Consider the following 17,366-nt stretch of genomic DNA (forward strand, 5'->3'; position numbering starts at 1 on the left):
CACTTTCTGCCATAAGGGTGGTGTCATCTGCATATCTGAGGTTCTTGATATTGCTCCCGGCAATCTTGATTCCAGCTTGTGCTTCTTCCAGTCCAGCGTTTCTCATGATGTACTCTGCATAGAAGTTAAATAAGCAGGGTGACAATATATAGCCTTGACATACTCCTTTTCCTATTTGGAACCAGTCTGTTGTTCCATGTCCAGTTCTAACTGTTGCTTCCTGACCTGCATACAGATTTCTCAAGAGGCAGATTTCTCAAGATCCACACAGTCAAAGGCTTTGGCATAGTCAAGAAAGCAGAAATAGATGTTTTTCTGGAACTCTCTTGCTTTTTCCATGATCCAGTGGATGTTGGCAATTTCATCTCTGGTTCCTCTGCCTTTTCTAAAACCAGCTTGAATATCAGGGAGTTCACGGTTCACGTATTGCTGAAGCCTGGCTTGGAGATTTTTGAGCATTACTTTGCTAGCATGTGAGATGAGTGCAATTGTGCGGTAGTTTGAGCATTCTTTGGCATTGACTTCCTTTGGAATTGGAATGAAAACTGACCTTTTCCAGTCCTGTGGCCACTGCTGAGTTTTCCAAATTTGCTGGCATATTGAGTGCAGCACTTTCACAGCATCATCTTTCAGGATTTGAAACAGCTCAACTGGAATTCCATCACCTCCACTAGCTTTGTTCATAGTGATGCTTTCTAAGGCCCACTTGACTTCACATTCCAAGATGTCTGGCTCTAGATTAGTGATCACATCATTATGATTATCTGGGTCACGAAGATCTTTTTTGTACAGTTCTCCGTGTATTCTTGCCACCTCTTCTTAATATCTTCTGCTTCTGTTAGGTCCATACCATTTCTGCCCTTTATCAAGCTCATCTATGTACTAAATTGAAAATAAGATTGTTAAATGGATAAATACAAAGTCAGGCTTATCCTCAACTTTCCAGGTATAAAGTACCAGAAACCCTCCTTTTAGTAGCAATTACATTAAAGATAGCAAGGTTGTTTGATATAAGTTTTATTTCACAGACATAAAACAATTCTGAACATTTACAACTTGTACAAAGACTGGTAGCTTTTATATTTTAAAAAGTGCTATACTAAGAGAACAGGAAAGAAATGAAGACCATAATAACATTTCAAATTATAGGTTCAGGGAATGGGAAAATGAAGAAAGTATTTTAATCAACTACAAAATCTCAACACTATAATTTTGATTGAAGGAAAACGAATAATACTGGATCTAAAAACAGTGTGAAATCACACTTTGGTCTGTAAACACGTTTAGTCATGTTCCTTCACTCAGAAGTGCAGGCAAAAGGAAAAGTACGGGCAGGGGATGAGATGGTTAGACAGCATCACCGACTCAGTGGACATGACGCTGAGCAAACTCCAGGAGATAATAAGGACAGGGAAGCCTGGAGTGCTGCAGTCCATGGGGTGGCAAAGAGTTGGACATGACTTAGCCACTGAACAACGACAACAATGTACACATAAAAATTATATAAGGTGTCACTAAAGTGAACCATTCAAAGGCATAATAAAAAAGAGGTAGGGAACAAAAATGAAAGGATTTATTTTGGGAGCTCTTCAATAATGATGCGAGACACCGAATTCCACCCTGTAGAGGCATCTCCTTTTGGGTAGTCTGAGCAAGTACCAACCCAGATAGCAATGTCCACTAGTCCAGCACCAATGCCTTCACAGAGTCCTTCCACTGCAAAACAAAGATGACAGTTACACACCTCTTTGGAATAAAAAGGCAAAAACTTTCAGCTCAATTTTATCATTTTAGCATACTAGCGGTTAAAGCAAGTTAATGTAGAGTAAATTTAAAATGCTAATATTTAATAAGGGTCTCATGAAGATAAGTTCTCATTTTCTTAGCTCTGCTACGGCTAAGTCACTTCAGTCGTGTCCAACTCTGTGCGACCCCACAGATGGCAGCCTACCAAGCTCCTCCATCCCTGGGATTCTCCAGGCAAGAACACTGGGGTGGGTTGCCATTTCCTTCTCCAATGCGTGAAAGTGAAAAGTGAAAGTGAAGTTGCTCAGTTGTGTCCAACTTTCAGCGACCCCATGGACCGCAGCCTACCAGGCTCCTCTATCCATGGGATTTTCCAGGCAAGAGTACTGGAGTAGGGTGCCATTGCCTTCTCTGTCCTAGCTCATAAGTATTAAAAAAAAAAAAAAAATATATATATATATATATATATATATATATATATATATATATATATATATATATATATATATAGGGCTTTCCTAAGAGCTCAGTGGTGAAGAATCTGCCTGCCAATGCAGGAGAGACAGGTTCGATTCCTCGTCTGGGAAGATCCCGTGTGTCACAGAGCACCTAAGCTCACAAGCCACAACTAGTGAGCCCGTGTGCTGCAGCTGAGGCCCATGTCCCGAGAGCCTGTGTTCTGGAACAAGAGAAGCCTCCACAATGAGAAGCCCATGCACCATTATTAGAGAAAAGCCCACACAGCAACAAAGGCCCAGCATAGCCAAAATCATAAGTAAATTTAAAAAAGACATATCCATATCCATTCTAAGGGATAAGCTCACAGGCAATTTTCTTTGAGGTGTCAGCCATAAGGGTAGAATTTGTTTACTTATGGAGATGACCTAAAACAAAAAAAGCAGTTTATTCATTACTAAAGGAAGCCCACATTTATCTTTTTTCTTTTGGCCGCACCGTGTGGCTTGCGGGGTCTTAGTTCTCCAACCAGGGACTGAGCCCTAGCCACCAGGAGTGAAGGTACCAAGTCTGTGCCAGTGCACCAAGGGAACTTCCCGGGTGGTCCAATGGTTAAAATCCATCTTGGAATGCAGGGGATGTGGATTTGATCCTTCATTAAGGAACCAAGATCCCACACGCCCCAGGGTAAGTAAACTACCGCACAGCAACTAAGGAAGCCCGCGTGCTCTGGAGCCCATGCCGTGACTAGAGAGTCTGTGCCCCTCAACAAAAGATCTTACATGATGCAAAGGAAGACCCTGTGTGCCACAACTAAGACTCAATTCAGCAAAAAAAAAAAAAAAAAACATATATATATATATATATATATAATTAAATAAAGTTGTATTTTCTTTAAAAAAACATGTTGATGCGATATGTAAGCTTTTTTTTAAGGAAAGACCTTTCCATCTGAAGAAAAGAGCACTGGAAGATGAAAATACAATTCTGATTATAAGCAGAATCAGTAATTTATGTAACCATTTGGGACAAGTTGTTACACCTGAAGCCTCCATATTTTAATTTTCTATCGGCAGACCAAACTGAATACACCTTATAAAAGATCAAATTTTAAGTAATTAAAATAATGTCTCATTTTAAGAGTTAAAAAAATGAAGAGAGCCCTTTCCTATATATACTTGATGATACTAAGTAGAAGAAAGGACTTCCATAATGTCAAAAGAAATCCTAGCATAATCATTATCCTAGTCCTTTAACCTGGAATCCCGTTTTACATAGAAATTCCTCCACAGTGAAAAAACAAGCTAACTAAATCCTGTTTTTCCTCTGTGTTTTGTTTTTTGCTTTATAAACATGTGCGTTTTGATAGGTCCTCCAGACTTTCACCTACTAATATATATATAACCTGCATTCCATCTTATCAAGCCTCTTCTCCAACATTAAAAAAATATTCCCCCTACTGTTCATTTTAATAGGCAAAAATTATACTCTGATGTCTGTGTCAGGGGAAAAAGGAACCACAGGTTGGCAGATTCTTTAAGAAAACAGGTACTAACACGTAAGTAGGGTGGGGATGATCGCATGTGACTGGATCGTCTTCCTATCTGGTTGAGGTTGGTGTGTTCAAGCTGAGCCCAGGTGTAGGCCTGGGTCTCATCAAGTATATGATGTAGGCCTGAAACAATCTGCTTCTACCAGCTGTGACATCAGTGAATTGAAGGCAAGTCCCACTGAATCCAGGTACCTGTCTCTGGTTCAAGACCCTTTCCAAGTTGGAAGAACTAAGCTGTGCGTGCCCGTAATACCCATGGCCTAGAAACATGTTCACTTCCTTCCACAGGTCAGACAAAGTTGGGTCTGGCATCATCCTCACACAGGGAGAGTCAAAGGGTCACTTCATGGTCTTTAACAAATAAAATGTTTTTTGAACGAATGAACATTTTTTGCTATAATAAGGTAGTAATAGCTTATTAAGCACCTAAAAGATGTTGAATTAAAGGTTCTCAACCTGTTTTCCTCCTAGATCCAGGTAAGATGATATTCTAAACTCCGATAGGCATATTTAAGGCTTAATGTCATCCTCTGATGTGCAAAATATAAGTGTATTCCTTTTCTTTCTCTCAAGAGAGTATCGGTGTACAAGGAAAGTGAATTCACTATTGAGGCAATCTTTAATTCATCTTAAGACAAAATTTGTTATGAATAACAAATTACTTCTGACATTTTACCCAGCTGATCATACCAAATGAGTTTTTCTACAATGTGGTTGGTAAATGCTATGTTAAATAATTTATGAAGTGTGTGTATGTATAGGTGACAGTTCCTAGGCCTGAGGGCTTCCATTATAGCAAGATATTAACATAAAAACTTTTAAGATAATATAATAGAAAGTAAGTTGCTTATATAAACTATTTTATTTTTATGGATTTCATTTTTTATTAACTTTTATTGGAGCATAGTTGCTTCACAACATATCTTTTGAACTTTATAATTTAATCTTTAAAATTTAAGTATAGTTAAATTACAATGCTGTGCCAGTCTCTGCAGTACAGCAAAGTGACTCAGTTTTACACATTCTTTTTTTCATATTCTTTTCCATTATGGTTTATCATAAGATATTGAATATAGTTTCCTGTGCTATACAGTAGGACCTTGTTGTTTATCCATCCTATATGTAATAGTCTACATCTGCTAATCCCACACTCCCAGTCCTCTCCTCCCCCTTGGCAACCAAAAGTCAGTTCTCTATGTTGGTGAGTCTGTTTCTGTTCTGTAGAGAGATGCATCGGTGCCATGTTTGAGAGTTCACATATTAGAGATATCTTATGGTATTTGTCTTTTTCTGACTTAGTTCACTTAGTCTGATAATCTCTGGATGCATTGACTACTATTTAAACACATACCACTTTCTAATCAAATTTTAGATTTTATACCAAAATTTTTAATTTTAGTGACTGCTTCTCAGATGGAAAGCATGTCTTCCTTTATAACACAGAACTTAGTGAAGAGGCTTTTCATTCTGATCAAACCTTGTCTTGGGAGATGAGAGCATGGCTTGGCCGTTCACCAGGACACTGAATCTCCTATTCAGGGTGCTTTCTTTCCCTGGGCCTTCTCTATGTGCAAAGAGAAGAGGTTAAAATATCTTCTTTATGTCTTGAGGATATTGTGTGGATTTGAAGAAGAAAATGGAAGGAATGCTCTTGATTCCTTAGCAATAAATGTGCTATATTAATTTTGGGGATCATCTGGCTTGGGTCCCTAAGAATGCTGAAATATTTCTTTTGATTAGCAGTGAGGGTATCTCTTCTCTTCCCTCTCCATCTAAAGTATAAGATTAGAGAGAAATTTTTTCAAGAAATCTGGGAAATGAAGCTAGTGATATATATACCTTGTGATTCCCCTAGTATGTGCTGTTAAGGTAGGTCACTCCCACACCTCACCTGCCACCCACCCACCGCCCCCCCGCCCCCCCTCCCCCGCAACAACTCAAGAAAGCAAAAGAGCTGGCAGCCAAATAACTGATAGTGGTGTATCTGGGTGATGACATTAATATTAGGTTGATGCAAAAGTAGTTGTGGTTTTGCATTGTTGAACTTTGCCATTAGATATTGGAATACGTTCTTAAATAAATGTGGTTACGTTGGACATCATTTTAATGTGCATTTCTCACTTTATGCTTTTTTGCTAATGACATTCAGTTCAGTTCAGTAGCTTAGTTGTGTCCGACTCTTTGTGACCCCATGGACTGCAGCACGCCGGGCTTTCCTGTCCATCACCAGCTCCTGGCGCCAACTCAAATTCATGTCCATTGAGCTGGTGATGCCATCCAACCATCTCAACCTTTGTCATCCCCTTCTCCTCCTGCCTTCAATCTATCCCAGCATCAGGGTCTTTTCCAATGAGTCACTTCGCATCAGGTGGCCAAAGTACTGGAGTTTCAGCTTCAGCATCAGTCCTTGCAAAGAATATTCAGGACTGACTCCCTTTAGGATGGACTGGTTCGATCTCCTTGCTGTCCAAGGGACTCTCAAGAGTTTTCCCCAACACCACAGTTCAAAAGCATCAATTCTTCAGCACTCAGCTTTCTTTATAGTCCAACTCTCATATCCATACATGACTACTGGAAAAACCATAGCTCTGACTAGATGGACTTTTGTTGGCAAAGGAATGTCTCTGCTTTTTAATATGCTGTCTTAGTTGGTCATAGTTTTTCTTCCAAGGATCAAGCGTCTTTTAATTTCATGGTTGCAGTCACCATCTGCAGTGATTTTGGAGCCCAAAATAAAGCCTCTCACTGTTTCTCTTGTTTCTTCTCTATTTGCTATGAGGTGATGGGACTGGATGCCATGATCTTAATTTTCTGAATGTTGAGTAATCACTTATTACTTGTAGTGTATTTTATACGTATTTTAGATTATGGAAATGATGTTAGACAAAAATCAAGTTTGAGTGATTTTCTTATTCAAGTTCAAAATGGGTCATAAAGCAGCGGTGACAACTTGCAATATCAACAATGCATTTGGCCCAGGAACTGCTAATGATCTTACAGTGCAGTGGTGGTTTAAGAAGTTTTGCAAAGGAGATGAGAACCTTGAAGATGAGGCGCATAGAGGCCAGCCATCGGAAGTTGACCATGACCAGCTTTGATGATCCTCTTACAGCTTCCCAAGAAGTTGCCGAACTTAACTCAATGTCGACCGCTCTACGGTCGTTGGGTATTTGAAGCAAATTGGAAGGGTGAAAAAGGTTGATACGTGGGTGCCTCATGAGCTAACCAAAAATTTTAAAAATTGTCACTTTTGAAGTGTCATCTTCTCTTATTCTGTGCAACAACAATGAACCATTTCTCAATCAGATTGTGATGTGGGACGAAAACTGAATTGTATATGACAACTGGCAATGGCCAGCTCAGTGGTTGGACTGAGAAAAAGCTCCAAAACACTTCACAAAGCCAGACTTGCACTACAGAAAAGGTCACGGTCACTGTTAGGTAGTTTGCTGCTGGTCTGACCCACTACAGCTTTCTGAATCGTGGAGAGACCATTACATGCGAGAAGTATGCTTGATGAAAGTGAAAGTGTTAGTCGCTCAGTCATGCCTGACTCTTTGGGACCCCATGGACTGTAGCCCATCTGGCCCCTCTGTCCATGGAATTCTCCAGGCAAGAATACTGGAGTGGGTTGCCATGCCCTTTTCCAGGGAATCTTCCCAACCCAGGGATCAAACCTGGGTCTCCTGCATGGCAGGCAGATTCTTTACATTTGACCCACCCGGGAAGCCCGAGAATTGATGAGATGCACTGAAAACTACAATCCCTGCAGCTGGCACTGGTCAACAGAATGGGCACAATTCTTCTCCATGACAATGCCTGATGGTACATTGCACAGCTGCTACTTCAAAAGTTGAATGAATTGGGCTGCAAAGTTTTGCCTCATCTGCCATATTTACCTGACCTCTTGCCAATCTACTACCACTTCTTCAAGCATCTAGAATTTTTGCAGAGTAAACACTTCCATGACCAGCAAGAGGCAAAAAACTGCTTTCCAAGAGTTCATCAAATCTCAAAGCACAGATTTTTACACTAAAGGAATAAACAAACTTGTTTCTCATTGGCAAAAATGTGTTGATCATAATGGTCCCTATTTTGATTAATAAAGATGTGTTTGAGCCTAGTTATAATGATTTAAAATTCACGATCCAAAACTGCCATTACGTTTGCACCAACCTAACAGGTAGTTTTTCCCCCTTCTACTTTTTCCTGGCTTCTAAACTCTATCAGTGAACCTTAAAATACAATGAAACAAATCAACCCTCCCCCCAAAAAAACATAAAAACCCCAACAGTTTTACATTTTTCTTGTTTATCTGTTTGGTTTTTTTGGTTGTGCTGAGAGGCATATGGGATCTTCCTGACCATGGATGGAACCTGTGCCCTCTGCAGAGGAAGCATGGCATTTTAACCGCTGGACCACCAGCGAAGTACAAGGTTTTGTTTTTTTTTTTAACAGCCTAAGTAACCACTGGTTTAACTGAATGTCCCTTTTCTCATATCAGTTGAAGCAAGCAGAGAATACAGAAACAATATAGAAAAGTTCTCTCTTACAAATGCAGCAGACTGTACCTACTATTTTAAAGAACAAGGCAGAGAAGTCAGCCTCTTTATCAATCTATGCTAGTGGTTCTCAACCTTGGAGGTCATTAGGATAACCAGGAGAGACTTGGGAAGTTCCGCCACCTAGGATGCAACCAGACCTATTAAATAAAAGACTGCATAGAAGAGTGGTACCCAGGCATGGCGATCTTTCAAAGTTCCCCAGCTGAACACAAGGTAGAGACAAGGTTGAAAACCACTGCTCTACAGCAATACTGGCTATTTTGCCATTTCATCTAACTCAGTGATTTTCAACCTGTGATCTTTTTAGAAAAAATACAGCAGCTGGGTTCTAACCATGAGATTCTGATGCAGTTGATCAGAGATGGGATTCAGGCATCCACGTATTTTTTAAAAAGAACTACGGGAAATTCTGAAGTACAACCAGGGTGGAGAACTATACACAGAAAACCTGTGATGACCTACCATCACAGTGGACTCAAAACTAATCTTTGCTCTCTGAAGATCTGAGGCACATTGTGCAACGTCACTATTCTACATACCAGAAGAAGTGCGATGAATATTAATTGTTGAATTCAATTCAGGGCTTCCTTGGTCCAAATAAATTATGGCTTCAATAGGTAGAGGTCCTGAACACTCAGCTCCATTGAACGTGAAATACCAACGCTGACAGCATGCACTTCTGCATTTTAACCGAAGTGAGCCGCTGAACAAAACTCGTAGGGCACTGTTCGAACGCATCTTTGTGAATGTACATTCCTATCACAGACACAGAAATAGGGTTTAATTAGCATTTTCATTTTTAATTTAAAAGATGCTTTCAAACTGTATCGTGAATTTTATTCAACTATTCTTTTCCCCAAAGTACATTTAAAAAACTTAGCTTTTACAGAGGGAAACCAGTTCTTTGCAAGATGGTAAGAGACACTGATATTAGAAACTCTAAGAAAATTGAATTATGGCTTTCTTAAAATTATTCACTCCATTGAGGGTATCTCTCAGTTTAACAAAAACAGCCAGTTTTCAGAATTTTAGACTAAACCAATCTATATATTTACTTTCCTTTTTCTTCCAAAATTATTTCCTATACTTTGGGTGCTACAGACTGCAGCAGTAAACAAAATGAAATCCCTGCCATCATGGAACTTCCACTCTAGACTGCTGCTGCTGAGTCGCTTCAGTCGTGTCCGACTCTGTGTGACCCCATAGACGGCAGCCTACCAGGCTCCCCCGTTCCTGGGATTCTCCAGGCAAGAACACTGGAGTGGGTTGCTGTTTCCTTCTCCAATGCACGAAAGCGAAAAGTCAAAGTGAAGTCACTCAGTCGTCTCCGACTCTTAGCGACCATTCTAGACTAGCACTGCCCAAATATATTACTCTGACCTGTTTCTTTTCAAGCACCAGAAAACAGTATCAGGAGTAAAGTGCAGGCAGGGTCTTCAGTCTTTAACTCTATGACACCATGATAAGACCCAGGGTTTTTTCCTCTAACTGGTCTTTGCAAAATTTGCCTACTGACTCATGGTGCTACTATCTTTTACTTGCAAAAGGCTCACAAACCCATTCTGATGACCAAAAGGAAACTGGAAACCTATTAATAATTCAGAGTTCATAGGGAAAGTTTTTAATTTTGATGAACTATAAAAAAGCAACCAATCTATAATGTCAAGTGTTTAAAGAAGTAGGTAACACTTTAACAAAACGCTTTCTAAGAAATCATATATGAAAGTATAACTGGTCATAGTCCCCAAACTATGAAAACCAAGTGGATATTCTATCACACAGAAATCCAATCGAGACCACTTCAAACATTTTTATAAGTAACAGAGCAGACATTAAAGAGCTGAGATGAGGAGCAAGGATAATATACAGGTTGCTACTTAGAACCTGAGAGTTTTTGGAAAATAAAACTTCTGTTTGCCTGGTGGTTCAGTTCAGTTCAGTTGCTCAGTCGTGTCCGACTCTTTGCAATCCCATGAATTGCAGCACGCCAGGCGGCTTGGTGGTAGTAGTGGTTAATATCAAGGAATAATATATTGTGGATATGGAACCATGTATAGAGTTGATCAACAAAAGAAGAAAGAGGCTTGAAATGGCACCAGGTTCAACCCTACACCATCCAAGGGACTTGCCAGTTATTTGGAAGCAAACACTAAACAAAGTAATTTTTCTCCCTAAATATTGCTGAGTAATTTTAAATGATCACCGTAGTACATCTCTGGCCCATTCTACTCCCATTAAGCCAAAGAATTTTAAGCTGCGTCTGCTACCCAGAATAAGGACAAATACCACTGGACTTCCCACCTCTAGATAATTCCAATCATGCAGGAATTTCTTGGAGATTTTTTCCACCTTTACGTCTGGAACCACAGCAGAATTTCTTGAATTAATTTAAATTCACTTTAGGACAAGATTGGAAAGTTACTTACTGTCCAACACAGTTTCCATTAAAAAAAAAAAAAAAGAGTAAGTTATTTTAAGTGTTCTTAGGATTGAAATAATTCAGTGATGTATTTGTCTCAGAAATACTTTTATACAATTAATTCTGAAGTTATCAATTTTTTCATTAATTCTAAGTTGAAAGTGACATGGTACCCATTCCTTAATATTTTTTGTCTTTTAGGAAAAATAAAATAAAACCTCACCTGAAATGATCACTCAACTATGAAAACCTTTAAGTTTTATTTCAACTTTAAAATAATTCAGACTAGACTTACAGCAATTTTTCCAAGATCTATGCCATAATTCAGGGAACTCCATGAACACTGCTTGTAGTTAGGCGTCCAGGACTCCTCGAAGACTTCCCTCAGGCATTCCCCCTTCTCGCCTTTGAATCCATCTCGACCTGGGATCCCAGGGGTACCAGGGATGCCATTGGCCCCGGGGCTCCCGTCTCGCCCAGGCACCCCCGCAGGCCCTTGTAAGCACATGCCATTGTACTGTAGCAGAAAAAAAAAGGGAAAAATCTCTCACCACCTAAGATTCAAAGACTCAGTCTGATTAGAACTGCATTTATTTTGAGCCCTAGGAGTCAAGAATTCCTTCAACGGGAACCAGTTGCCAGTGTTCCAGATAAGTCAATATGTATAGGGTCTTAGTTCCCTGACCAGGGATCAAACCTGCACCTGTAGCATTGGAAGCTCAGAGTCTTAACCATAGGACCACCAGGGAAGTCCAATATACATAAAGAATTGATTTTTAAAGTTATTCCTAAAATAATGGAATTTCTTTCCTATTCTTTTTTTTTTTTGCACAGACTTTACACACACACACACACACACAAAACAAAAAAGAAGAGAAAATGTTTTCATTTGTCTACTTTTTCCTACTGCTCATTGTCATTGTTGTTTTAGTCGCTAAGTCGTGGCCAACTGTTTTGTGACCCCATGGACTGTACTCCACTGCTGCTGCTGCTGCTAAGTCATTTCAGTCGTGTCTGACTCTGTGTGACCCCATAGGCCATGGGATTTCCCAGGCAAGAATACTGGATCGGGTTACCATTTCCTTCTCAAACTGCTCATTAAAAGTATACATACTTTTTAAATGGCTATATTCCAAAGTGAACATAATTTGATATAACACTTATTCTTCTAACACTATATATTGTAAAGGGACTTAGATATCAGAACTACAGTTTTATGCAAACTGCACTAGTTTGGGATTGCTATTTCTATTTGTTCTATCATAATGAAAATCTTTATCTACATAGCTTTATTCTTTTTTTGGAATTATTTCCCTAAGATACATTCTTAGAGATAGAATTATAAAATAATATCTTAACTCAATACTTATTTCTGGAGAAGGCAATGGCACCCCACTCCAGTACTCTTGCCTGGAAAATCCCATGGATGGAGAAGCCTAGTAGGCTGCAGTCCATGGGGTTGTGAAGAGTTGGACACAACTGAGCAACTTCACTTTCACTTTCATGCATTGGAGAAGGAAATGGCAAGCCACTCCAGTGTTCTTGCCTGGAGAATCCCGGGGACGGCGGAGCCTGGCAGGCTGCCGTCTACTGGGGTCGCACAGAGTTGGACACGACTGAAGCGACTTAGCAGCAGCAGCAGCAATACTTATTTTACACTGGCAATGTCTCTAAGCTGGATAAGCAAGCCTTCTTCTCTTCTTATTTTCATGTGGAGGAAGTGTCACTAGGGGAACACTTCTGGCCTCTAAATCCACCTAGCCCACCCTGCCAAGGAGTAGGAGTAAGTGACTTCATTGCAAGTGTCCATTAAGTCTTTAAGAGGGGAAGAGTAATCTATCAAAAATCTTTTCCAGTAACTTGATTTATTTATGAATGGTTGTGCTGAGTCTTCATTGCTGTGCAAGCTTTTCTCTAGTTGCAGCGAGTGGGGACTACTCTCCACTTTTGGCACCCAGGTTTCTCATTGCGGTGGCTTTTGTTGCAGAGCACCGGCTCTAGGCCCACAGGCTTCAGCATGTGCGGCTCCTAGGCTCAGTAGTTGCAGTTTCCAGGCTCTGGAGCACAGACTCAACAAGCTGTGCACAGGCTTAGTTGCTCCGCGGCATGTGGGATCTTCTCTGATCAGGGATCGAACCTGTGTCTCCTGCATTGGCAGGTGGATTCTTTACCACTGAGCCACCAGGGAAGCCCCTATCAAACTCTTAAGTGCTATGATTCTCTCTCTTTCTCTTGGGGGGTGGTGCAATACTATGATGTAGAGGTTGAGCGATGGATTCTAGAGTACTATTTTCTGGATTTTAATCTTGGCTCCACCACTTGCAAGCTATGTGAGATAGGACAAGTCATTCAACACTTTAACGCCTATTTCCTTATCTAAAATGCAGGGGAAAATAATAAAGATTCTTACCTTGTAGGAGATTTAAGTGAGATGATACATAAAATGTGCTAGAGCAGTGCCTGGCACACAGTAAATATTGTATTTTGCAGCCATGATTTTTCTTACTATTCCCCCAAGACTGTGTGAGGCAGTTGCCCAGGGCACCAGACCTGGGGAAGAGAGCATTAGCAAACTTGCCCGCTAACACACATAAGCCATAAGCCACACACAGCAGAACAGTTGCATCAGTGGTAAAACTGGATCTCCATCTGCCTAATTCCCATGCCTATCCCTGAATTGGTCCATTTATTAGACCCTTCAAGCCCCAAACCCAATTTGTTTAAAATTTTACTTTAACAACCCCTATTCATATAAATGATCTGATACTATCATTCTGTATAAATCTATTGTCCAGTGAGAACAACAACAAAAAAATCAAGATTCCTTACATAGTAAAATAACTTCAAATCTTATTTTTGAATTTTAGCATCCAGGATTCGATATGGTCATATTATAAAATTCAGGCACTTCCCCGTGGTCCAGTGGGTAAGACTCCGAGCTTCCAACGCAGGGGGCCCGGGTTTGATTCCTGGTCAGAGAACTAGATCCCATATGCCGAAACAAAAGATCTTGTATGCCAAAACAAAGATGGAAGATCCCGTATATGGCAACTAAGACCCAGTAGGGCCAAATAAATAAACATGTTTTTAAAAAGTCAGTAATGATACTACCTGGAAAAGGTCCTTATTATCTAATGTTTCCCGATCAATCTCCTCACATCACCAATTTGAATTTTACTTTGCTAAATGATTTTTGTGACTTCAACCACTGATATTTTCCTAACTTTCAGCAAAAAAAAAGACACTTCTATGTATTTGCTGCCAGAGAAATAAGAAATGTATTTAACAAAATTGCAAAAGTATCTGAAGACATGCCAAAGTACAAAACATATAGTTTGGTTTATTTTATGCTTAATTTTCATTTTTTTCATAGATATACTTTAATTTTGTAGATTAATTTAGTAGATATACTTTAATTTTCATTTAGTAGATATATTACTTTCAGTAGCAGATATATGCAATATTCAGACACAGATTTCAAGTGGGAAGGGAGAAATAATAACATTTCTGGTATTAAAAAAAATTTTTTTTCACTATTATGTCCCTGAGAACAAGATGTTACACAAAGTTTTATTTTTCTATATATAAATTCTCAACGGGGGACAAAATTGGATACCTGGATAACAGAGGCTTCCTGGCAATGTCTGAAGACAGTTTTGGTTGTCACGTCTTGGGAAGGAGGGATTGCTGTTGGCACTTGGTAGATGGTAGTGAAAGTCGCTCGGTTGTGTCTGACTCTTTTCGACCCCATGAATTATACAGTCCATGGAAGGCTAGAATACTGGAGTGAGTGGCCTTTCCCTTCTCCAGCCGATCTTCCAACCCAGGGATCGAACCTAGGTCTCCTGCAATGCAGGAGAGTTCTTTACCAGCTGAGCCACCAGGGAAGCCCAAGAATACTGGAGTGGGTAGCCTATCCCTTCTCCGGGAGATCTTCCTGACCCAGGAATCAAACCGGGTTCTCCTGCATTGCAGGCGGATTCTTTCCCAACTGAGCTTTCAGGGAAGCCCAAGATGGTAGGGATGTTGCTAAGCATGCCAGATGCACAGCACTGTCCCCACAACAAAGAATCACCTGGCTCCAAATGTCAACTGTGCTATGGTTGAGAATTTTTATTTGCCTTTTTCATCTAAAAAACTGCATTGAGAGACCGCATAATTTTACTGAATTCGGTTCCACAGGTATTAATCTGCCTTCTTTCAATTTGAAATGCTAACCCAGCCCATGATCGGTAACCAGGCAGGGCTTCCACTAAGGTCTGCGGAATGAACGCCTGTTTCTCTCACTGGCCACCAGAGGGCAGAGCTTGCTGGACGCTTGAAAGAAAGGCTTTGAAAGACCCTGTACAAAGAAGCTGCTTCATAGAATCTGTTGAAACCTTAATGACTGCGAGGATTCTTTTCCCCCAGCAAAACCAAATCCAGTCTACAGGATGCACCTGAGCCTGGCTGCACAATAAACTTTTCCAAGTCGGGCTAGAGTTGTGGGAAACCTCAGGTTCTGTAAATCCTTGGAGGGAAAGGAAAAAAATTGCTAGCTTTATAGGGAAAAAGGGTATTTTGTGTATCATAACTCAGACTCATAAAATGCAGACTGCACATGAACCACATTCATTTGGTACAGTTTAAAACAATTTAGACACTCAAAATAGAACTATAGCCCTGAACACATAGTCTGCTTTGTGGAGGAAAATTACATAGTACATCACCAAAAAGTGCAGTGTGGAACGGCAGGAATTTTTTTCCTAAGCTTTTGAATCTGGCATAGAACTAGCTGCCAGGGAGCTTGGTTTATTAGCTCAGTTTACAATGGCAGCTTAAAAAATTCAAAACAGTTTGTTTTTATTTAAAAAAAATTTTTAAATGCCCCTTTTATGTCCTGCAGTGATTGTATAACCCATATTTGCTCAATGACTGAAGTTTATTCTATGCCAAGGAATGTGATCGTTTTGAAAGGATCCGTCTTGCTACAAGGGCCGAAAACCACTCTGCCCTCCAATGGGTTTGCTGACTTTTAGAAGGAAAGAGCCTTAAGCAAACAGACCTACCCATAGATCAGCCCCTCAGAAATCACTTGGGTGACCTCCCTGGCAGTCCAGTGGTTAAGATTCCCCACTTCCAATGCAGGGTACATGAGTTCATCCTTGGTCAGGGAACTAGGATACTGCCTGCCATGCGGGCCACAAAAGAAAGAAAGAACTTGGGCTATTTATTGCTCTCCTGGAAACTGTCTGATCCTTCCGTTCAGTTGTCATGCTCCTACTTGGTGGCACAGGCTGAAGACCCAGCTTGTCTGGAAGGACTGACTGCCCATCTGCCTAAATACAACAACGAAATGGGTCCTTGGAGGGCTAGTGCTGGGCCCCTTCATTTTCTCTTCTGATCATAAACCCTCTGAGCTATTCCTGGCCCAGCTGTGACAAAGTAAACTGCAGCACATACTCCCTAGGAAGATGACCCAACATGACTCACTATCATCAAGTTACAAAGAGTTGGACCGATACTGGGCGAGGGTTGTTATTCTATCCCGCTGGCAGACGTGGCCACCAGCCCCAACAAAGGACACGTTGCAAGTCCCTGGCCCAGGCCCACCCAGGGGATTAGCGAATCCAGGGTCTCGCTGACAGCTCCTTGGCCTACGTTCTAACCTCCCAACCTCCTTATTCTACTCTCATTGCAGCCCAAACCCTCTCCGTCCCTGGGGGCGGGGGACGAGGGGGTGCGGCGCAGAGGTCACAAATTATTGGGCGATTCCTTGTACTCCCGGCGTCCCACCCAACCCACGGCGCATCTGTGGTCCACGATGGCCCTCTCAGATCAGTCTCCCTTGCGAGTTCCAGGACTCCGCCATCCCCAGAGCCCAGGTCCTTTCTTAGCCGCAGACTCAGACAAAGCGGAACCCCCAGGGGCACGGGAGACCCCCACCCCCTTCCCTGGCCCTGCTCCGCCGCTCTGTCCCCTCTACCCGACTCACCAGGTCCACCACCTCCCTCTGCCGGAGCAGAGCCTTTTGCTTCCCTTTGGGGGTCTCGGAGGCGCTCGACGGCGCCCGCAGCTGCAGCAGCAGGAGCAGCAGGAGGCCGAGGAGCCGCCGCGGGGAGGCGGCGGGGCCCTGGGGGCGCATGGCGCACGGCGGCCCCGGGACGCACGGAGCTGGAGAGGAGAGACCCGGGAGCCCGGACGACGCGATCACAGTCTGGCCCCGCCGCGCTCCGAGGCCACCACCGCCGGTTGCATGAATGCGCCTTTCACTCGCACGCTTCCCTCTCTCCCCCCTCTCCCTCCCGCCCCTCCGGACACCAGAGTTTCCATCCAGTAATAGGTCGGAGCCCCCACCCCGATCCCGAAGTGGGGCGGGCCGACAGCCGAGCCCGCCCCGTCCTGCGGCTGCCCCGCCCTCCGGGACCCTCGCGGGGCTGTGCAGACCGCGTGGATCAGTCGCCGCCGGAGCCAGGGGAGGTGGGGGTCGGGGGCGGTGTTGCCGAGGTCGGCGAACCACACAGGTGGAGGCTTTGAGGACAGCGTGGAGATGGCACGGCTTAACTGAACATTGTAGAGACATTGGGTCCAGGAACACCTGGATCAAACTCTGGCACCGTGGACAAGTTCTTTTTTAGGAGATGACATT

At 42.0% G+C, this 17,366-nt stretch overlaps 1 protein-coding gene across 1 annotated transcript; it reads right to left on the reverse strand.

Moving 5' to 3' along the window:
* Positions 1-1,573: 1,573 nt before the first annotated feature.
* On the reverse strand, positions 1,574-16,862 carry CTHRC1 (collagen triple helix repeat containing 1). The gene is made up of 4 exons (XM_068984051.1): positions 16,713-16,862; positions 11,034-11,255; positions 8,859-9,075; positions 1,574-1,716 (listed from the first exon to the last, which is right to left on the reverse strand). The coding sequence occupies exons 1-4, from the start codon at positions 16,860-16,862 to the stop codon at positions 1,574-1,576; spliced, it is 732 nt and encodes a 243-aa protein (XP_068840152.1).
* Positions 16,863-17,366: the final 504 nt, after the last annotated feature.

This window comes from Capricornis sumatraensis, chromosome 11, assembly GCF_032405125.1.
Source record: "Capricornis sumatraensis isolate serow.1 chromosome 11, serow.2, whole genome shotgun sequence".
Classification (NCBI taxonomy): domain Eukaryota; kingdom Metazoa; phylum Chordata; class Mammalia; order Artiodactyla; family Bovidae; genus Capricornis; species Capricornis sumatraensis.